Raw genomic sequence first — 21543 nt, forward strand, 5'->3', positions numbered from 1 at the left:
TATGTTTCCTTAAAAGGGTAAAACATGAAAATAATAGAAATAATACAGTTCACTTGCACTTTAAAACTTTATCTGATATACGCTGCAACTCAATGATTTGTTTACTTTAATTTGCTTTTCATTTCTCAATTATGGCTAGTGAACACAGAGCAAGGACAAGCAAGGACTCAGAAGCCAATTTGGCTCAACCTGAGGAAATACAGATTCAGGTTGGTCTGGTAGGAGATGCTCAAGTGGGCAAGACATCGTTGATGGTAAAATATGCACAAAATGGGTTTGATGAGGAATACACACAAACGTTAGGAGTCAATCTTTTGAAGAGAAAGGTCAGGATAAAATCTTCTAATATTGTGTTCTCGTTAATGGATCTGGGAGGCCAGAAGGAATTCATTAATATGTTACCCATCGCCTCGGTGAACTCATCGGTTATCATATTCTTATTTGATCTAACAAGACCAGAATCCTTGGAATCCATTAAAAATTGGTATATGCAGGCGCATGGCTTAAATCATGACGCCGTTTGTATACTAGTAGGAACTAAATATGATCTCTTTATAGACCTACCCACTGAATATCAAGAACAAATTTCCAGAACAAGTATGAAGTATGCACAGGCAATGGATAGCCCACTAATATTTTCATCCTCCATTGCATCCATTAACATTCAAAAAATCTTCAAAATCGCATTAGCTAAAGTCTTTGATTTGACTTTGATAATACCTGAGATTACACAAATTGGTGATCCGTTATTGATATACAAACATCTAGGGAGCTTTGCAGGCCGAAAAAGGAATAATAAATAAAAAACCGACATTCCTACTCTCTATATATGAAAAATAGCATAGTTTCTTATTCGCATTTAAGAACAATAATATATTTTAATAATTTTTTTATTATTATAAGACACACCTATATATTTATATAAGCTATGAAATCATGGATAAATTGCTCAAAACACATAATCATGGACTCAAAACACCAAAGTTACGCTCAAGATAGTTTTTTAGATCACCAGCAGGGATATTCAATGCAAAATATTTGGTTTTCCACTTCTTATTATGAACGATTGTGACAAGTGGACCCTCTCCTAGTGCGTCAGCTACTTTGTTCCAAGAAACGACGCGTATTGAATCAATATCAACTACGGTATCCACGCCAAAAATTGTTCTTTTCACATCGAGTATGAATGGATTCTTCGCATTTGAATTAAATAATGACACCAAGGTCTCATAAAGATCTCTCACCTGTATTTTTAATGGTCCACTCGTCTCAATGTAATGGTAAACAGCATACAAAAGAATCTTCCCAAGATATGAACAGTTTTTAATATACTCAGCAGCTGCAAAACTTACATTTTCATCCATTGCTTTGATAATATGACGAAGATGTAGTTTCTGGCTCTGTTTTTCATCACCTGAAATCTTTCCAGTGTTTTGTTCATCTTTCCCGTCTTGCTCTTCCACTTGGTCATCTGTTATAAACCCATGTTTCCGCAAGTAATCATCTTGAGCATAATGAACAGCTTTGGAACATACTTCCAAAGCCCTACCAATATTAGGACAAGCTTCAGCAATCTTCTTAGAACCAAGGTCGATAGTCTTACTGCTTATCTTTAAACGGACCTTTACCATGTTCTCATCAGTTTCATTCAGTGGTTCTTCACTACTATGTCTATCAATAAACTTGAGTCGACCAGTATCTGGATTGACATAAAAATATGACTTATTGACCCCTTTTAATCTGAAATTAACAATCTTCTCCAATTCTGGGTATTCTGCCTCATCAAAGGGGATCTTTACAATCTTCATTCTAGATAAAACATCTTTTCCGAGCAAACTCTTGGGTAACTCAGAAATTGTGCCAGTAACGACCACACACAACTTTGCATTGTCAAAAGTAGTCCAATTGAAAATGGAATATAAGATATCCTTCCCCTTTAAAGAAAGAGCATCAATGTCATCAAGGAATAAGATTACAGGACGTTTCGTATTCATTTTGACATTCTTAAAGTAGAAGTTTAAGGATTCTGACGCGGCCCCTGGTACTAACTCATCACCTGACAGTTGTTTCCACACTTCGACGTAAAAGTCCTTAGAATCTCCAATGGAAATACCATCGATTTTAATATAGTTGAAAATTGGTACTTCTCTTTGACGAGATGACGATTGTAGTTCACTAACAACCTCCTCTATCGTCTTAGTTTTGCCACTTCCTGATATACCGTTAACGTACATGGCCCGGGACTTGCCTTTCAGTAAGCATTCAAATATATTGGTATATATACTGGCAAATTCTTTCTCTGGTAATGAATTTGACGAGTCATCTTTAATAAGATGGCTTATTTCAACTCGCATCTTATCTAAATCTGAACCATCACTTTCAATTTTGGAAAATAAAGTTTCAATTGGATTGTGTTTCATGGAGGGCCTTAATTTATTTTCCAAACCAGCCACATCGATCTTGGATGAATCCGCAAAGTCTGAGACATCTGGTAATCCATTATTTTCTACTGGTGCTGGAGAAAACCTTTTAAATATTTTTTCGTACTTTTCTTTCACAGATGCTAAACTATTCTTAGCTTGCTGTAGGCGATTCGGACTAAAATCAGACGCTTCTGATGAAGTTGGTGTAGTTTCTTCGGATACTTTTTTTGCTTTAGAAAGCTTTTCTTCTTCCCTAAGAAGTTTACGTTTTCTCCTTACAGCATAGACTTCTTCGTCCTCTTCTTCTTGTTCTTGATCTTGTTCCGATTCATGCTGTTCTTGACTTTCTTCAATTTGTTGGCTCCCGGTTTCAACGTAGTCGTCATCATCCACTGCCTCAATTTCTTCTTCACTTTCTTGATCTAGTTCGGGTATCACTTCTTCGGCACTTTCGTAGGCACTCTGTTCTTCGTGGTCCGAGGTATCTTTCTCGACAACTTTCTCCTTCATGGAAGGGGTCGTGTCAGTCTCTTGTCTAGTGACCTGGGTACCAATTCTTTCCGTGGGTGGAGGTTGTGTGTTTGGAGATGTTTCTTCTTCGGAATCATGGTAAAACAAAGATGTTATTTCACTTGAGTGAGGCCTTGAGACAGGCGGAGTAGATTCAGCTTGTGTTTCGGTCACAGTAGTGGGGTTTGCCAACTGTTGTGTAATCACATTTGTTGGTTGGTTCTTTTCAGTAGCGAGAGGCGATTTAACCTTTTCTTGCATACTCGTTTTAATCACTTCTTGTTCCTTTTCCTGTTTAATTGGTGTGACCTTTTTCTCTTTGAGGGCATGACTCTTTTGATGGCTCCTTGGCTTTCCAACGACAGTAGTTGTCTGCTTGGTGGGCCTAGCGGGCACAGATATACGCTTTAAATGTTCTTCAGACTGTTTTGGTTCCATTTCAATTATTCTTCTTTTCTCCTTGGAAATATCAATACTAACAAAATTCTCCCCTGTAGGTTCACAAACATATCTGACATAGAAATCTTCATCTGGTACTATAGAATCACCAGAATCGTCTCTTTCCTTCTTAGTTATTACGTTACCCAAGCCAATGAAATCCGATAGCCAAATTTCAGAAAGTTCAGCGGTCAAATACAATTCGTCCTTATCGACTTCCTTTATGAATTTCTCGTTATAAAATTCTCTTGGTTTATTTTCTGCAGCCAATTCAGGATTGAATTGTTTATACCACAATATAGGTTTCAATTCAAACCATCGTAAGTACGAGAAAGCCCATATTTCTACTACATTATTTAACGTGTTTGGACGAATTTCATGAACGAGATAGACAGAGTAAGTTCCGGTGGTTGCATCATTCATAATAACGGAATCCCCACGACCAAAGCTTAACCCATCCTTTTCTCTTTGCAAATAAAAGTTTTCAACACCACCTCTCTTTCTGGATCTTCTTTTACTTGTATCATGCAGTACGTTACCATGTTCATCAGTAGTAATTATCTGCCATCCTTCTAAATCTTTTTGAGAACAAGCCATTTATTGCTTATAGTTAATTGGTAATGGTCCGAGTAAGGGTTCTTCAACACGTATGTTCACTATTTTACGTTCTTTAATTGGTCTGATGGAAGTTTACGTACTTGTTTGTTTGTTTACTAGTTTTGAAAATGTTCAAACGCGTCTTCAAGAAGCCCTGAAATTTCATCGACTATTTTTAATGAAATAGTTGCAGTTAAGTTTAACGTTAGATTAAATAACAGCATACTACTGCTGTAAGCACATATGAACCCATCCATGGAGCGTTTTATTACACTCCTGAAAAGACCCTTTCAAAATCTTACTACATTAGAGAGATTCGTTCAGGGGATGCGGATACTATCCACACTCCTAATAATAGCATTAAGTCTAACCATTACATCTGGCTCCAAGAAAATACCGAACAGACTATATATGTCACGATTTGATACCTTTTCTGCAGATATTACCATGGGTTTATTTGAAGTGTTGAAATATGCTGTCGAGCAATCTGGTTCTGCTAGTGATGTTAATAACGGTGTTGGATTAACCACTTCGGAATTATATATATTGACCTCTTATACGGCTAATCAAGTGAAGAATATGCCTCAATATATTACCGTTTCATTATTTGGTCGATGTGATACTTTTTTCTCGGCTGACTTGATGGTAGGGGAGTCTCAGATGACGCAAGTTCAAAATTCTACAACCGTTAGGAAATGTGACTATATTGGTCCCGGTTACTTATTTGATTATAGAGAAGCGTTATCTAGTTTGGGGTTGAACATTGTCTTAGATTATGCATACCAAGGGGATACAACATCCTCAGACGGAAAAACGAGTTCGTACTCGAAGTATATCAATAAATTACAATGGAGGAAGATCATCATGTTGAGATTATTATATGCAGTGATAGCTTTTGAATTTACGATCGCGGTTTTGACTGCATGGTACTATAATATAAAGGGTCGATATATTAATGCTACAAAGGAAAGAGTCCTGATACATTCCATTTCTTTATTTTCATTGGCAGTACTTGTCTGTGGATTAACAAGTGTCATTACTCTTGCCTGGATAAATATATCTTTGCAAAGTAGAATTAATAAGGAATTGAAAGCGTTTGGATTTTCTTATCATTTGGGTGGTGCCTGGTTCACATGCGTATGGATGTTGACGTTTTTCATAGGACTATCATGTTTTGTATGGTCAGGTATTGAATGGTGTCTTGCTGATACTGATACGTTTGCCCTCGAGAGACCAGATAATCAAATTTTAGGGTATCAGCCCGGGGTGATTGCCAATATCGATGATAAGAAACAATCCATTTTGCGTTCAGCGGAGGAAGATATGGAGAATATAGCACCCACTCTGAGTGTAGATAGATTGGATCCATTTGATGACGGTTTGGCTCTTACAAATTCTGTAGAAGCTTTTGAACTACAAGATGTTTCGTTACGTTCGAGTGAGGAAAGTGATAGAAGTCTGCAGAGAGTGGTGAAACCATCGCCGACGATGCAATTTTAAATTTCGAGTGAACTGTAGTTCATTACACGTATTGCTGGGCGATACGAAGTGCATATATATTGCTAATCAATTAATCATTTGATAGACAGATATAGGAACATGATAGAATAAATAATAAAATGGTTGAAAACCTTGCAGAGATGAAGCAACACTGTCGTGAAGCGTTTGAGAAACACCCAGCGAGCAAACCTTTTTAAGAGTACCCACATAGAGCGTGGAGAGACCCAATTTGCTTCCTTTCAAAGTTTCTAATTAATTTAAAGAATTCGGTTAATCTAGATTAGCCTTGAATAACTCACGAAACTGGTTGTGTAGCAAAATAATCTGAACAACGATAGTAATAAGGAACCACAGTTATCATTAATTGGAAAGGTCAATATATTAGTGTTGTATTCTGAACAGTCACTCAACCGTCCTTTCAAGTTGAGACAAATATGTACCATCAAAACCCTTCATGGAAGCAGAAAACCCACAATAGCACGTTCTCCTTTCCATCTTGGTTTCATTCGATTTTCTACCTTCTATAGTAGCAGTTCTCATAGCAAGACAGTCCGGACCGGCGGATTAATGTTTCATTGGAATCCTAATCGAAGCCATAGAAGAATTATATGTCGTTATCACCAGCAACGCAACCTACAAATAAAGTGAAATTTTAGTCTGGTCATAACATATGCCATACTCCCATCTCCCTCAAGGTTTATACGTTCCTTCCCTCTACGTATGAAATGCCAGAGACCTTTGTATAGCCCATCGACGTCCTATTTTATCTAAATCCTCTAATGTACGGTTAAATATCATTGTCTTTAAAATGATATTACGTATGGTTTCTTTTAAAAAATATGTCGTAATGCCATATAACCTTTATTTCCCTTCGGTCGATTATTGATTAAGGAGCAAATAGGTCAAGGCAATTAACTCTTCACATAGCACAACCTTCCTACTCTCTAAATGAGTACGTCTTTTCTGATTGACAAACATCAAACTCTACAATCAATCACAGTCTTGCAAGTTACTTAAATGCCTATCAAGATTACGAGAGACGGATGCACGCCCAGATGCACCTGCTCAGAGTTGGAGAAACGGAAGCAACTCCAAGAGTGTGCGTCGTTTGAAGAAGAGTGGCGTATTAACGACTACTACAACATCGTGGTCTCTAGGCATCCAGTGCTTTGCAACCTCTTCGACGAAATACATATGCTTTATGACGGTAATAACGAGGACGAAAAGGAAAATAGAGATGCGACTGAAACTGGAAATGGAGGTACTCTACGATACAAGACGACCGAGGTTTTGATAATACGTGGTCCCTGGAACCGGAACAGGCATTTTCTGTTTATACTTTCTGATGTCAGCAAGTGGGGGCTGGAGAGTGTAGTGGAAAAGAAGATCATTGAAGCTGGTGGATATGAGAGGCTCAACTCTATCCTGGCCAAAGAAGCGCCACCCCTAAAGTCCTATGATCCCAAAATGGATCGAATATATGGAGGAGAGCCTGTCCCATCCAATCAAAATGCTAATCTTCGTATTACAAGTGTCCAATCAGACTGCTCGCTAGGTGAGAACCCACCAGCTGTGATTATGACCGGGACGAACGATATACTAAATTTCCCATTTTGGGACCTTTGGCAGCATTTCTATAAAGAATTGAAGCAGAGGGGTGAGCCTGCGACTGCGTGGCAGTTGCAAAGACTGCTCATTCAAACAAATATGCGAGTCAGAAGCAGCTTGGAAGAAATTCCTTATAAAGACCTACCTTATAAAATATATCAATTTTTTTCGCATTGCAATTTAGATGTCAATATAGATGAATATGCAAGGCTCAAATTATCAGCTATCTATACTTATGGGTTGGGAAGTTATTCTAAAGTTTGGAACGCCATTCCGTGTGGGTCCAAGTTCGAAACGTTGTCAGAGAAGGTAGACGAAGAAGTGGACACAGATGCCGATATTGTCAAAGTTGCCAACACCCTCATGGATGACGAAGGCATCACTGAGACATTGGGACCACCTGTGATGGATGACGAACCTCCAACTAGGCATAGGCATACGCCCACAAAGTCCGATGAGAGCATTTATGCTTCCAGGATCTAATACACGCTCCTCATTGACGTTTAGAAGCGTCTCAAATATATAACAAGAAAGTAAATAATATCCTCGGACATACATGGACATTAGTTGATAAATCTCAGTAATACTAGAACATAAGATATTGTGTCATGACAGGCATCAAAATTGCAAATAATGAAAATCGGACATTGAACAGCAATATAGCCTGTTCACAAAGTACTTTCTGGAAGACTATTCTGTTCCTTTAGCCCATCACCTCTTTTTCTTCTTTTTACTCGATCCGACTCGGCCCGAGTTTCCGATTTCACAAAAGAGGATCTCCGAATGCGAACAATGGCCATTTTTAACCCATTCTCTTTCTCCTCTTTACAGCAGTATAATCCACTCTCCCTTCAGCCGTTGCAACTGTTGGAGTAATACAGAGGAGATTGGACCCTTTTCCCCAATGAATTAAATACATATAAATACACTGCGTTCGTTTCCTTCTGTCTGTTCCTCGATGTGATGATTCCCTGAAAAGCAACCAATAAACACCTCAGTCAAATAACACTGCCTGCTCCGCCATCCAAAAATACATATGTCTACATGGGTGACATTGCATGAGACACTCTAACCTCTACGAGAGAAGAGCCGGTCGACACCGTCCTGGGAGAACTGAAGACTGCATTGGCCTCCCATTCATCTGAACCAAATGAGAGTTTTATTCGGTCTTCAGGTCCCATTATTCTTTAAAGTTCCCTAAAAGCCAGTATTTAATGAAATTCGGGAGGCCAGTTCAATTGCAGGTAACCTCCGTTTTGAGGATGACAATACGTACACGTATTACATCACTGGCATAAATCTAAACTGGAAAATCTATAGGTTCTCTTTCATTGAGAATTGTGATAAGCCACATATTCTCTATGTTTTATTTTGTGCGGTTGTCGTTAGCTTTTTACAATATAAAACATAGAGAATAGGTGGCTTATTATTAGATTCACAATTCTCAATGAGAGAGAACCTATAGATCCTCCAGTTTAGATTTATGTCATTGATAATGTAAGTGTACGCATTGTCACCCTTGAAATGGGGGTTATCTGTGAGCGAACATGCCTCCAGGATTTCATCAAATACTGGCTTACCTGTGAAGCTGTTTTTGCACGACCATACTTACCACTGTTCGTAACTTTTTCCCTCTGGCCAGTATAGTCTCTCTTCATCCCTCGTAACCCTGAATACGAACACGATTAGGGTGAGGCCCATCCAAGCTTCATTGTTGCAAGAAGGTCCGCTAAGCTATATGTTATGCGGCATATGTAAGACAATATGCAGCACGAATAGAAATATAACTAGCGGTGAAGCTATTACGTGAGTTTTAGGCTCTGGTTCAGTGGGAGGGACTGTGGTTTTGGTTGTAACGAGCATAATAAGGTGTACGCAATCTCTCTAATAAATATCTGGGTGTGTTGTTGCCCATGACAACAATTTTTTTTCCATGGCGGCTAATATATAAGCGCGGTAGTTTCTCGTATCATCCATCCATCTTGTCTGATCGCATCTCCAAGACAACAAACAGACATGATGCACCCGGGAAAGCAGACCCAGACAAGCAGTGTGCCGGCTCCCCACGAGCAGTACAACTGCCAGCAACAACTAAGTACGGTCGGGATGCGGATAAGACAAAAGATCGACCAGGGCTACCAGTTCGCCACTACAAACAACGTCACGGCCGCCTCCCTCGACAACACAGGGGCCCCAGTGAGAGATTACGCCTCCATGGTCGTTCCTCAGTTCAATACCAGGCTCACTGTCCCACAATCCAATTTCCAGCCGCCCATGTTGGTCAACCAAAGAACGGTCTCGACATCCTCCTCCTTGGACATGTTTAACAGACAACAGAAGAATTCCTTCGAGGAAGATGACGAGGAAATTCTTTACAATAGGAAGAGAAGAGTCTGATCTTCTAAGATCCGGCCGTATTTGTACCATACATATTTACTTACTTACATACATACCCTCTAATTTTAATTTGTCGATAGAACTCTTCATTAGTCATTCGTTTGTATACATGCAAGTTGATATGAAAAGGTAACTTTGGCACCTACAGATAGTGATAGACACCTGCGTAAGTGAAACCTCATGCCCTCTTTTACTGGGGCGGGAAAATGATGTGCTGCCTAATGACTTTTTCCATCTATTTTACCTGGTCATGGCGCTCAACCGTCAATGATTTATATGGGCTTGGGTTAAGGCAGAAAGGCCCCGTTCAGTCTATACAAGAAAAAGTCACCCCAAGACTTCAATCCTTGAGGAACCCCGGTCACATCTATATACCCGTAATGATTTTGAGTTCATGTCTGAAAATTAGCTACTGTTGTCAAGATTCAAGTATATAGATAAAAGCATCCATGTTTTGCCCTAGTAAATTTAAAACCTTATAATTTATGTATTCTGTTCAAGATCTAATATTTTCAAACTCTGAACTAACATCTTATTGTGACTGTCATCTTTGCATTTAAAAAAAAGAAGAGGTTTCCACAAAAAGATTTCCATCTCGAGGACTAGTGTTCACTGTTTTCTGTGTGTGCCATAACTTCTCATTCTAGTATCTCATCGTTTATAAGGCATTTAAATCATGAGATGGGTGACCCGGATGGAAACCAATTTTTTTGGCTGGGTAAATTTAATAAAAGTAGGTGGTGTCTTTAAAAAATGCAGATGTTCGGGGAAAAAATGTCAAATGGAGTGGGAAACGTTTACGAAACAAATACGAACATAATGAACAACCGTCAAATGAATATACAAGATGATTATTTGATTTGGTTGATAGAAAAATTAGCACAGTAGAAGAACAGTCACATCAAGAAATGAGTGCCTTGAAAAGTTTTGATGCGTTCCGTATGTGAGTCTGTCGTATTCTGAAGAGTATAGAGTGAAATTGTTCCATTGGTATACTAACAGAGGGGTACCCTTTATCAAATAGCCAAGACTGATGAAGAATATACTAAGAAATCTACCAAAGGTGGGTTGAGTACCATAGCAACGTACCTATTTTTGCTTTTCATTGCATGGAGCGAGTTTGGTAGTTATTTTGGTGGATTTGTTGAACAGAAATATGTGGTGGATAATCAAGTGAGAGAAGTCACTGAAATTAACCTAGACATTTATGTTAATACTACTTGTAGACTACTAGATGTTCGTGTCTTTGATGAGACAAAGGATATGAGAATGGTTTCTGAAGAGTTAAGTTTTGAAGATATGGTGTTCTTTATCCCTTTTGGAGTCAAAGTAAACCTTATGAATGAGATTGTCACCGCTGATATTGACAAAATATTAAGTGAAGCTGTACCTGCACAATTCGGCCCCAGAGTCGATTCAAGAGAATTTCTTAATCAAGGGACAGATGATGTTGCACTTCCCCTGGAGTATTCTGCATGCCATATTTTTGGTTCCATCCCAGTTAATCGTGTTGCTGGTGAATTTCAAATAACAACAATAGATAGACATCAACCTATTGAAAATGTAGTTGATTTTACACATGTGATTAATGAATTTTCCTTTGGTGATTTTTTCCCCTACGTTGATAACCCATTGGATAGTACTGCCAAATATGTTCCTGATGAAAAATTAACATCTTATCAATATCATTTATCTGTGGTCCCCACCATATATAATAAGATGGGGGTTCTAATAAACACAAATCAATATTCCCTAAGTGAATATCATTACAAGAACATTACAAATGCTAATGATAAGAATTCGCCAGGTATCTTTATCAAATACAATTTTGAATCCCTAACTATCATTGTCAATGATAGACGTCTTGGATTCACTCAATTTCTAATAAGATTGATTGCCATATTATGCTTCGTTGTATATATGGTCTCGTGGCTGTTTAGAGTAATTGATAAGACATTGGTCTTTCTCTTGGGGCCTAGGTGGTCCTTACGATATTACACAGATGGTCCTCAACAGGAGGGACCTCTCAAAATATAAGGCGGAAGCGCATGTAGAATTTCCGAAGTAGAAAGAAGCTACTTTTAACATTGCAATTAATTATATAAATATATTCTAAAAGTTTATAGAACGACGGCATCATCATTGAAACAGAGTAAAAACCAATAAAATATACCTCACAAAATGTCAGGAGCCCATATAGATCAAGGTGTACAAACAGAAGTTGAATCCATTGAATTCAAAAAATTAGCCGCCCAGTGGCAAAATGAAGAATACACAGAAAGGAAAAAGAATGAAGTATTAAAGAATGAAATAATGAAACGAATTAAGGAAACTACTGAATTGATTGAGAAAGCTGAGGGGAAAGTTGAAGTTTTTGAATGGGATCAATTGTATGATTTATCTTCTAATATCCTTGAAGAATATACTAAGAATGTGGATTCTACTTTAAATCGTTTGGACAAATTATACCATGTATGTTAATATTATGTTCAAGGATTGGGTGGAGAGTTTCTTACTAACTAAATAAACAAGCACATTTGTTAAGAAACAATGTTTATGGAAGGAAACTGCGTTTGTTATAGATTCCCATAGGGGAGCAACGTCCATTGGTAAAGCTGAGGAATGGATGAAGCAAAAGGAAAAACACTTAGAATATAAGCAAGTTGAATTGGAAAGGTCAGCAAATGAGATAAGGAAAACAGTGGAAAGGTTAACTAAGGAGAAATAATAATAATACTTTTCTACTTTTTCTAGCTAGTATTTATCTTACATAAAATTTAGAAAATCTGTTATCTTTAAGTTTTCTATTTCACCCATCACCAAGTCTTGATTTTCATGGAAACATTCCACTATGTTACTCTTAGAAATTGGTGAAAGGTTTTGGTCAATCACGCCATTAGTACACCCAGAAAGTCCAATTTTCCTTAACTCAGGACAATTCCAACTAAAACCGTGTAGTGTTGCTGCAATTCTTAAAGTAGTAAAATAATAATTTATGAACCAAACATCAAGAAAATCCCTAAACATTTGTTGAAAGACATCCAAGTTTTGTTCTAAAACTTTGCTCAATGTTTTTTGTCTAGCATTATATTTGGAAATTCTATTTATTGTTCTTTGACGATGTTTTTCAACCCTTTGGTGTGAACCCATGTTTACATCCTTGTAATTAATGTATAAACTTAATTCATGTTCCAAAGAGCCTAATTTCCTTTCCATTCTCTCCTTGTGATTAATTGTTTTTTTAATTTTTCCACACATTGTCTTTAATTGAATTAGTGAGTGTACCACGCTAGAATCAAAATATTTCAATTCGTTCTGCACATTTATAAACATTTTTCTCATATGACTGTTTAAGGAAAATATATTGATAGTTAAAGGGTTAAATGCCATTGTTGGACTTTCCCTGCTTTTCTTAATTTCTCTGACGTCCTGTTCCAGTATGCGGTAAAAGCAATTCATTGTGGCTATAGAATTAGATAGAAAAATCGTAATTTTGTTCTTATAGGAGAGGCAAGAGTAAAGTAGAGATTCAACGTTAGAATGAATGCCGTCAAATATTTTTTCATTTTCATTCAAGTTACCTCTGTTCATTGTCTTTGAGTTGTGCTATTTGTTTTATTATTGAATGCGAAGAACAATCAACAAGTTTTTTTTCATCATTTGTGTCATGAATTGTGCCGCAAGGGGAAAAGTCTAGTGTGTATGAATAGAAGCTCCAGAACAAATACTACCGTATTTAGAAACCAATTACTTGTATGAAACAGACAGACAAGTGCCCAGAGTTGCACGCCATGTTTCTGATTTGGTCTCCATGGACCCCCATTGTGATGTTGAGTATGCTGACACGGACAGATCACCAATTACCAAAAATAGAAATTCCTGGAGGCTGCGTTGACAGATTACGCGAAAACACGAAATTACCTTTTCCGGGGAATATAATAAGCTGTCAAAATTTTTCACTGGTTTGATTCACTTTGTTTAAATCATTCGTTTGCTTGCAATTGTCTTTCAAATTTTCCATTGATCACCTAGCAAGAGATCAAGTACAAACATACCCCCAAATTATAGTTTAGAAATTAAAAAAATGACCGTAGATAATTTAGTCTGGTCTCATTTATGCGAAAGTCTCCTTAGCAAGGACTCCCTAGACAACATTTCTTTGAAATTCAAAGAAGAATTGGCTTCAAGGTTACAAAATAGTAACATTTCTATGCTTCCAACAAAGACGCTCGAGAAAGGTGTCAGGACCTCCTTAAATAGTTCGACAGTGACACTCGGGGATGATAATACTATCCTTGCCATCGATTTTGGTGGAACAAGTTTGAAAATTGCCCTTGTGACAATGCCCACTTGTATTATTCAATATCGTGATGAGTTCCAAGTGACAAACAAAGTTGTCGATTTGAAATTTTTTGCTGAAATCATTGAATGGATTTGCTCAAGGTTGGATGTATTTTACGCTAGCAAGAAGGTGTCTGATTGGAATTTGAAACCTTTATTTGTTGCCATTACTTTCAGTTTCCCATTGAATGCAGAAAAGGAAATTGCTGCTATGGGCAAGGGATTCATAATGACAGATTCCATTAAAAATGTTGGATTAGATGAAATTATTAAGAATTCCTTCATACAAAGTGGTGTAGAGAATGTTACCGTATGTGATATTATTAATGATTCAGTGGCTGTATATTTGACAAGTGAGTTCATTTGTGATACCAAGGAATCATGCTCTGTATCATTAATTGTTGGAACTGGTACCAACACATGTTTTGAATTACCATTTGATGCTTTACCTAAATTTAAAAGGGATCCATTCCAGGTGGAAAAGACGAGTTCTAAATTAAACGTTGTCATTAATGGTGAAATGGGGTTTTTAGGTAGTAAGGTCATTGAATTAGCACCATTTGATGTTCAAAATGATTCCCCATGTACCATGCCATTGGAATATATTACATCTGGTAAGTGGTTACCCATAATATTGAAGAATATAATATGTTACTATAATATAATACCAGAATTGAATGGGAAAATGGATGATTTAGAAATTGATGGTCAATTGCTTTGTCAATTAGTTGAAAGTGAAAATTTAGAAAATATCAAGGTAAAGGGTGTTCCTCAAATTCAACTGCCACTTGTGCGTGATATTGCCAAGTTATTGCTAAATAGAGGTGCATTTTATTTAGTTGCTGCATTGAAAGCTATTTTTGAATTGAAATCGGAACTTAATGATGAGAACGAGAACGAGAACGATAGCACTGCGAATGTAATGGAGATTGGATATGTCGGCTCCTTCCTTCAAAATTGTTCTTATTATCACGAACAGATCGATTTTTTTTCTGAGAATAAAATCACACTTAAATTCATGGAAGATAGTAATCTAATAGGAGCCGCAATTGCTGCTTTTGTGAAGGATTGATTTTGGGTTTTTTTTTCTGAATCGGTAGATGGGCTTAATAATACGGTGGCTAGTGCTGCTACCTGGTTGTAACAAAACAAAACAAATGCATGCTAATGTCATAATGAACTTTCTTTTAATCTTTATATATTAATTATTCTTAATAGCTTTTTTATTCAATGTTAATGTTTTTTCAAGCGTCGTATATTGTTTTATGTTTTTTTCATTAAAAATTTTGATAATGAAGTAACTAACTAATAGACAGAGATATAATTATTTATTCTTTCTCTTTGATTCTGAGTAATACATTCAGCAATCCAAGTAATATTTCTCACTTCTTGTTCCTTAGATTTCATCCAAGCCCAAACCGTACTAATGGCGAATTGTTGGGTAAAGGCGTCTCTACACAAATCCATTTCCAATTTATAAAAATGATCTTCCAAATTTCCTGATTCCAAGATATCTCTATATTCATAAACTTGTCCCAGAGCCACTCTCACGGATTCAAAATCGGTAGCCTGAGCTAAATGTTCTGTAGCCACAGGGTACAATTTACCCAATTCAGGTAATAATTCTCTTTTCAAACCGGCATCGATATCTTCACTTTGCAAAGAATTCAAAGCAATATTAATAGCCCTTCTATCCGCTTCGAATTCCAACAAACCTTGCATAATTTCTCTAGCAGGTTCAGGAACTTGATGAGAGACGAATTGATAAAAGTCTTGCAAATATGCCTTGTATAATTTATTTCTAATAATTTCAATATTCAAATCATCCAATTCATCCGCGGTGTTGAAACAATCTTTGAAATATGGTGCTAATGGGGTATCCACCAGCACTGTCTCATACAGGGATTCCAAATCCGTAGCCACTGTTAAAGTGGGTAATGTGTCAAACCAACCCAATGGGTGGCAACGTTGTAAAATCTCGGACTTGTCACGGTCATGGATGGTCCCCGTAATCATAAGAGCCACATTATCTATCATGTAGCTATATGTGATATAGTCAAGGAAGAGACGTGTGGGTCCTGAAGTTTGGTTTCTAATGTAGTTGAATTCCTGGTAAAGTTTCTCCGAGGCGGATGTTTGGATAAGAGAAGTGGTGAGTGCATCCGTGGAGACCGAAGAAAGGAAATTACCGTAATCTGTGGATGAGAGTTGCAATTTTAAATCTTCCAAAGTGTCACATTGAGTCAAGTTAATGTATTGGTTACTTGTTAGCAGCCCGTTTCTGTAGCCCCTGACGACCCCCTCAATAAACCCGTTGTCTATGTTAAAGTATATTCCCTCCATTGTGTCGCTGAATGGCACTGTAAAGTGTATATTTTATTTGTTGCTCTGTACTTTGTCAACCTGCAAATGCTGCCTGTTCTTTTGTTCAATCCAAATTTCAGCATTGCAAATTAAGCAACATGTCCGAATTTTTCACGTGACTGTTTTGTGACTTTTTGCACCCAGACATTATCAATAGTGATGGGTGTTTTTTTAAAATTATTTTATTATTTTTTTTCGCTTTCCCTTTCCCTTTCCCTTTCCCTTTCCCTTCCGTTTTCCGTCTAACTCTCGCCTCGTCCTTGTAGTTCTGGGCTGAACTGCTTAGGCTCATTCTCTGCCTAGCACTCCACTGAATCCGTCTACACTGAAACTTCCCGCAATGTAACCGCCCACTGGGTATTATAGATGTAAATTAACAGTCATATTGACCCTTTAAGCACTATCTGCATAGTATCTATTGACAAAACACACCGAACAAATATCAATAACACAATGAGTGCTCAACCAGCCCCAAAGTGGTACCCATCCGAAGATGTCTCTGCCCAAAAGAAGACTAGAAAGGCTTCCCGTCCACAAAAGTTACGTGCCTCTTTGGTCCCAGGTACCGTCTTGATCCTATTAGCCGGCCGTTTCAGAGGTAAGAGAGTCGTCTACTTGAAGCATTTGGAAGACAACACTTTGTTGGTCTCCGGTCCATTCAAGATCAACGGTGTCCCATTGAGAAGAGTCAACGCCAAGTACGTCATTGCCACTTCCACTAAGGTTGCTGTCGACACCGTCGACGTTGCCAAGTTCAACGTGGAATACTTTGCCAAGGAAAAATTGACCAAGAAGCAAAAGAAGGAAGCTAACTTGTTCCCAGAACAACAAGTCAAGGAAATCAAGACTGAACGTGTGGAAGACCAAAAAATCGTCGACAAGGCTTTGTTGGCTGAAATCAAGAAGACTCCATTGTTGAAGCAATACTTGGCTGCCTCCTTCTCCTTGAAGAACGGTGACAAGCCACATTTATTGAAGTTTTAAATTAAATTACTGCAAGTCATACACCCCAATCACATCGCAATATTCAGAACAAAACAAAATAATAAATAAATAAAATAAATAAATAACAAACACATCAACAAAATAAATTAAATATATTAATTAACTAAATAACGTTTAGGCATTCTAACCATTCATTGTATTACTGCTATTTAGTGCTCTTTTGCTGTCATTGACAGTTCGCGAATGACGGAGATTTTCTCTAACAGCGAGCAGTTCTCCTCTTTCATTTGAGAATCCATCGAATTTGAATCAAATCCTTGGCTTGGAACAGGTGCTAGTGGGGTTTATAGCATTCTATTAACTTCTTCTGTGCAAGCTTGGATGTCTCAAAGATACCATCCATCCACATTAAATAACTACAATAACGATGTCATCCAATTCGGAGGAGAACAGTCAAGTTCCTCCCCTTGATGCCACCGCTGCTGCAACTAAACCAAAAAAGGCCAAGAAACCAAAGGTTAAGAAGCCAAAGGATTCCGCTGAGGCATCTTCATCACCAGCTGCTGAGGGCACTGCTGAAGCCAAGCCAAAAAAGGCTAAGAAATCAAAGACTAAGAAGTCAAAGGAGTCTGCCGAGGTATCGCCAGCTCCAGCTGATGAAACTACTTCTGCTGGTGTAGATGCTAAACCTAAGAAGGCTAAAAAGTCAAAGGTCAAGAAGCCAAAGGATTCTACTGAATCATCTCCTGCTCCAAGTAATGAACCTCCAGCCGCCGAAGTTGCCGCCGAAGATGCAAAGTCTAAAAAGGTTAAGAAACCAAAGGCCAAGAAACCAAAGGAATCTACTGAATCATCTCCTGCTCCAGGTCAGGAAGCCGCTGCTACTGAAGGTGCCACAGAAGATAAACCTAAGAAGGTTAAGAAATCAAAGGCTAAGAAGGCAAAGGAATCTGTTGAATCATCTCCTGCCGCCACTGAATCTGTCTCTGAGAAGACTGCAAAGAAATCTAAGAAGCCAAAGGCTAAGAAATCTACTTCTCCTGAAACAACTGAAGAAATAACTGAAGAATCTACCGAATCAAAGGAAAAGAAGACAAAGACAAAGAAACCAAAGGAAAAGAAGTCATCTCCATCTACTGCCACTTCGACTGCTGCTTCAAAACCAGTTACTTCCATTGCGGGAGTCACCATTCCAGGCAAGACTTTTGATTTGACAGATGTTCCTCCATCTAAACCTGCTCCAAAGATGGTCCCGGAAGCCTATAAATTACAAACTAGAGTGGATTACGGTACTAAGGGTACCAAAGTGGACGTCTTGACTAATCATATACTACTATCTGTTGGTGATGATGTCCCTCAAGATGAAAGAGCCTCTCAATTGGATCCATGGTGGAAATCTGCATTTGTATATACCTATAACATTACTTTTGCCGTTCCACAGAGTAATTCACCACGTAAAGGTCCAGCGCCTGCTTTATCCAAACCAAAGAAATACGAATTGGTAGAATCTTTGTTTCACGAGGATGAAACCTTGTTCAAATATAAAGATCGTATCTCCTTCAATGGTGAAGATACTCTATACTCTCATGTCCCATTGGAGGAATTCACTTTATTTGATGGTTGTTGGGATGTCAGTAACAAGCAAAAGAAAAGAAGACAAGAAGTTGTTGGTCTCAACAGTAGAGCCAAGGAAATTAATGACTTGGCTGCTCAAGTTACTTTAAAATTTGCTGATAAAGTCCCATTGGGTGATATTTATAAGGCTACCACTTCAAAGGATCCAGAAGAACAAGAAAATAAGATGGCTAACGCTGATAAGGTTGCTTTATTGTCTTTGATGGGTGTCAAATTCTTAAACACAAAGGAACAAATCTTCCAACTTAACGGTAATAAATTCTTTATTTTTAATGAACACGCAATTGCTACTCCATTCCAAATTGGTGGGTTCTTAATGCATGGGTTCACAGTTTCCCTACGATATGCTTACGGGTCCGTTTTGTTAAATACTGTTAACGTCTGCCTCCCATTTGTTAAGTGGACTAAATATTTACCAGGTGATGCTAAATTCAAGGAAAATGAAAAGACTCAATACAGTTTGTTAGATTGGATTATTGAATGTATGCACCAGGCCAGTGCTCAAAGAGGTCAAAAGCTAAGAGGCCCTCCATCTGCCAAGGATATCAATTTTTTCATTGACAAGAATAGAGACATTAAAGATCTATTGAAGGGTTTGAAATGTTACAGACCATACATTAATTATTCTGTTAACCCAGATGGAACTCCAAAACCACCAAAAAAGATGCAAGCTAAGGGTATCGTTGGTTTCGTAAGAGAGACTCCAGATTCTATGAAATTCAGAACTTTACCAAGTAACATGGAAAAGAATGGTGTACCAAAACCAGGTGAAAAGGAAATCATGGTCACAACAACCGCCTACTTTGCCAAGAAGTATGACATCAAATTGAAATACCCAGATGTTAAAATGGTGAGTCTAGGTGGTTCGAATGTTGTCCCAGCTGAATGTTTAACCATTGTTCCAGGTCAGAAATTAAAGGGTTTGGTTTATGACGAAAAAGCCGTTATTGATTTCACTGCTTTAAGACCAAGTGAAAAATTCAGAGCCATCACCAACTTGGCATTACCTGCCATTAAGAGAGCTTTATCAACTGAAGAAGAAAATGCTAAGGCTCCACATGATTCTGGTTACACTTTCATGAAGGTCCCATCTCGTGTCATTGACGCTCCTGTGGTTCAATTCAAGAACACTACAGTCACATATGTGGATAAACCATTTGGTACTAAGAATGGTAAGAATAATCATGAAGAAACTAAGGGTAATTGGAATTTAAAGGATCATAAATTCATTACTGTTCCAAAGGAACCAATGCACTTGAGAGCTATCTTTATTAATGATTCTGATAAGTCTCCACCAGTTTCTGTCATGGATGAATTGAAGGCCTCTTTGAGCAAATTCGCTGAAGATGTCGCTGATGTCGGTGTTAACTTTGACGTATCCATGGCCCCAATTTTAATTAACAATTTTAATGCCCCAATAAAGAAGGTTACTGGTGGCTTTGGTGGTAGAGGTGGACGTGGTGGTAGAGGCGGCCGTGGTGGCCGTGGTGGTAGAGGAGGTCGTGGTGGTTTCGGCGGTGGCCGTGGTGAAACTACTTATGAATTAACTCCAGGTGAAGAAAAACTACGTCACTTGTTAGCCAACGTCCCAGAAAAGACTTATGTCTTATTCGTCTTGGGTCGTGGGGATGACTCTGCTATTTACAACAGATTGAAATATTTAGCTGATTTGACGTACGGTGTCATTAACAATTGTGTTATTTGGAACAAGTTCAGAAAGTGTTCCACTCAATACAATGTTAATGTGGTAATGAAGATGAACTTGAAGTTAGAAGGTGCTAACCACTCCTTATGTGCAGAAGATATAAACTTACTGAAGGATGAAAAATCAGGATTACCATTCATGATTTTAGGTGCTGATGTTACACATTATCCAGAAAAGGATCAGAATTCTATCTCTGCATTGGTGGGTTCTTTTGATGACAAATTTGCTCAATTCCCAGGTTCATATATGTTACAAAGTGGTCCAGGTGAAGAAATAATTGCTGGTATCGGTAACATGGTTCTACAGAGATTGAAACTGTATCAAAAGCACAACAATGGCAAACTACCTCCAAAGATTCTATTCTACAGAGATGGTGTTTCTGAATCCCAATTCTCACAAATTGTTCAAATTGAAGTTAAGGGTTTGAAACAAGCATTGAAGAAATTCGGTAGTGAATTAAACAAGGGTGTCAACTATAACCCATCTGTCACCACAATTTGTGTTGTCAAGAGAAATCAAATTAGATTTATGCCACTTGAGCAAAATGCTATAAATGAAAAGGGTGAAGTTGCTGCCGTTCAATCATTCGAGAACGTTATGCCAGGTACTGTTGTTGATCGTGGTATCACCTCTAGTGCTCACTTCGATTTCTTCTTGCAATCTCAACAACCATTGAAGGGTACTGGTGTTCCATGTCATTACTGGTGTATCTACGACGAAAATCAATTCAATTCTGATTACTTGCAACAAGTTACTCACGCTTTGTGTTACTTATTCGGTAGATCGAGTACAAGTATTAAGGTCGCATCTCCTGTTTATTACGCTGATTTATTGTGTGAACGTGGTGCTGCATTCTTCAAGGCTAACTTTGAGCTTGCTCAATACGAATTTTCTAAGGAGAGGAAGAACAGAGATGACGTTATACCGACCGGTAAATTACTACAACCTGTTCATAAGAATGTCACTGACATCATGTACTACATATGAACAAAGAGTTTATGTGCTGCCTACTTTTGCTTATTTTTGTCTATTCCCCGTACTATTTCTATCAACTTTCTAGCTTAAATGTATGTTTAAAAA

The 21543-nt window shown here is 37.9% G+C and overlaps 11 protein-coding genes across 11 annotated transcripts; 8 read left to right on the forward strand and 3 right to left on the reverse strand.

The window, feature by feature from the left end:
• Positions 1-131: 131 nt before the first annotated feature.
• NCAS0J02000 (uncharacterized protein) lies at positions 132-803 on the forward strand (the record flags this gene model as incomplete). The annotated part of the gene is made up of 1 exon (XM_003678469.1): positions 132-803. The coding sequence occupies one exon, from the start codon at positions 132-134 to the stop codon at positions 801-803; it is 672 nt and encodes a 223-aa protein (XP_003678517.1).
• Positions 804-962: 159 nt separating this feature from the next.
• On the reverse strand, positions 963-3968 carry SIR3 (chromatin-silencing protein SIR3; the record flags this gene model as incomplete). The annotated part of the gene is made up of 1 exon (XM_003678470.1): positions 963-3968. One exon carries the CDS (start codon positions 3966-3968, stop codon positions 963-965), a length of 3006 nt encoding a protein of 1001 aa, XP_003678518.1.
• Positions 3969-4211: 243 nt separating this feature from the next.
• Positions 4212-5468, forward strand: ECM7 (Ecm7p; the record flags this gene model as incomplete). The annotated part of the gene is made up of 1 exon (XM_003678471.1): positions 4212-5468. One exon carries the CDS (start codon positions 4212-4214, stop codon positions 5466-5468), a length of 1257 nt encoding a protein of 418 aa, XP_003678519.1.
• A 1017-nt stretch (positions 5469-6485) lies between these two features.
• Positions 6486-7559, forward strand: NCAS0J02030 (uncharacterized protein; the record flags this gene model as incomplete). The annotated part of the gene is made up of 1 exon (XM_003678472.1): positions 6486-7559. One exon carries the CDS (start codon positions 6486-6488, stop codon positions 7557-7559), a length of 1074 nt encoding a protein of 357 aa, XP_003678520.1.
• Positions 7560-9092: 1533 nt separating this feature from the next.
• NCAS0J02040 (uncharacterized protein) lies at positions 9093-9473 on the forward strand (the record flags this gene model as incomplete). The annotated part of the gene is made up of 1 exon (XM_003678473.1): positions 9093-9473. One exon carries the CDS (start codon positions 9093-9095, stop codon positions 9471-9473), a length of 381 nt encoding a protein of 126 aa, XP_003678521.1.
• Positions 9474-10381: 908 nt separating this feature from the next.
• NCAS0J02050 (uncharacterized protein) lies at positions 10382-11510 on the forward strand (the record flags this gene model as incomplete). The annotated part of the gene is made up of 2 exons (XM_003678474.1): positions 10382-10412; positions 10498-11510. The coding sequence occupies 2 exons, from the start codon at positions 10382-10384 to the stop codon at positions 11508-11510; spliced, it is 1044 nt and encodes a 347-aa protein (XP_003678522.1).
• Positions 11511-11654: 144 nt separating this feature from the next.
• GMC2 (Gmc2p) lies at positions 11655-12201 on the forward strand (the record flags this gene model as incomplete). Its single annotated transcript, XM_003678475.1, has 2 exons — positions 11655-11945; positions 12019-12201. 2 exons carry the CDS (start codon positions 11655-11657, stop codon positions 12199-12201), a joined length of 474 nt encoding a protein of 157 aa, XP_003678523.1.
• Positions 12202-12239: 38 nt separating this feature from the next.
• On the reverse strand, positions 12240-13064 carry NCAS0J02070 (uncharacterized protein; the record flags this gene model as incomplete). The annotated part of the gene is made up of 1 exon (XM_003678476.1): positions 12240-13064. One exon carries the CDS (start codon positions 13062-13064, stop codon positions 12240-12242), a length of 825 nt encoding a protein of 274 aa, XP_003678524.1.
• A 2055-nt stretch (positions 13065-15119) lies between these two features.
• Positions 15120-16157, reverse strand: VMA6 (H(+)-transporting V0 sector ATPase subunit d; the record flags this gene model as incomplete). The annotated part of the gene is made up of 1 exon (XM_003678477.1): positions 15120-16157. One exon carries the CDS (start codon positions 16155-16157, stop codon positions 15120-15122), a length of 1038 nt encoding a protein of 345 aa, XP_003678525.1.
• Positions 16158-16631: 474 nt separating this feature from the next.
• On the forward strand, positions 16632-17162 carry RPL6B (60S ribosomal protein eL6; the record flags this gene model as incomplete). The annotated part of the gene is made up of 1 exon (XM_003678478.1): positions 16632-17162. The coding sequence occupies one exon, from the start codon at positions 16632-16634 to the stop codon at positions 17160-17162; it is 531 nt and encodes a 176-aa protein (XP_003678526.1).
• Positions 17163-17550: 388 nt separating this feature from the next.
• On the forward strand, positions 17551-21450 carry NCAS0J02110 (uncharacterized protein; the record flags this gene model as incomplete). Its single annotated transcript, XM_003678479.1, has 1 exon — positions 17551-21450. The coding sequence occupies one exon, from the start codon at positions 17551-17553 to the stop codon at positions 21448-21450; it is 3900 nt and encodes a 1299-aa protein (XP_003678527.1).
• Positions 21451-21543: the final 93 nt, after the last annotated feature.

Source organism: Naumovozyma castellii, chromosome 10 (genome assembly GCF_000237345.1).
Source record: "Naumovozyma castellii chromosome 10, complete genome".
Taxonomy (NCBI): Eukaryota; Fungi; Ascomycota; class Saccharomycetes; order Saccharomycetales; family Saccharomycetaceae; genus Naumovozyma; species Naumovozyma castellii.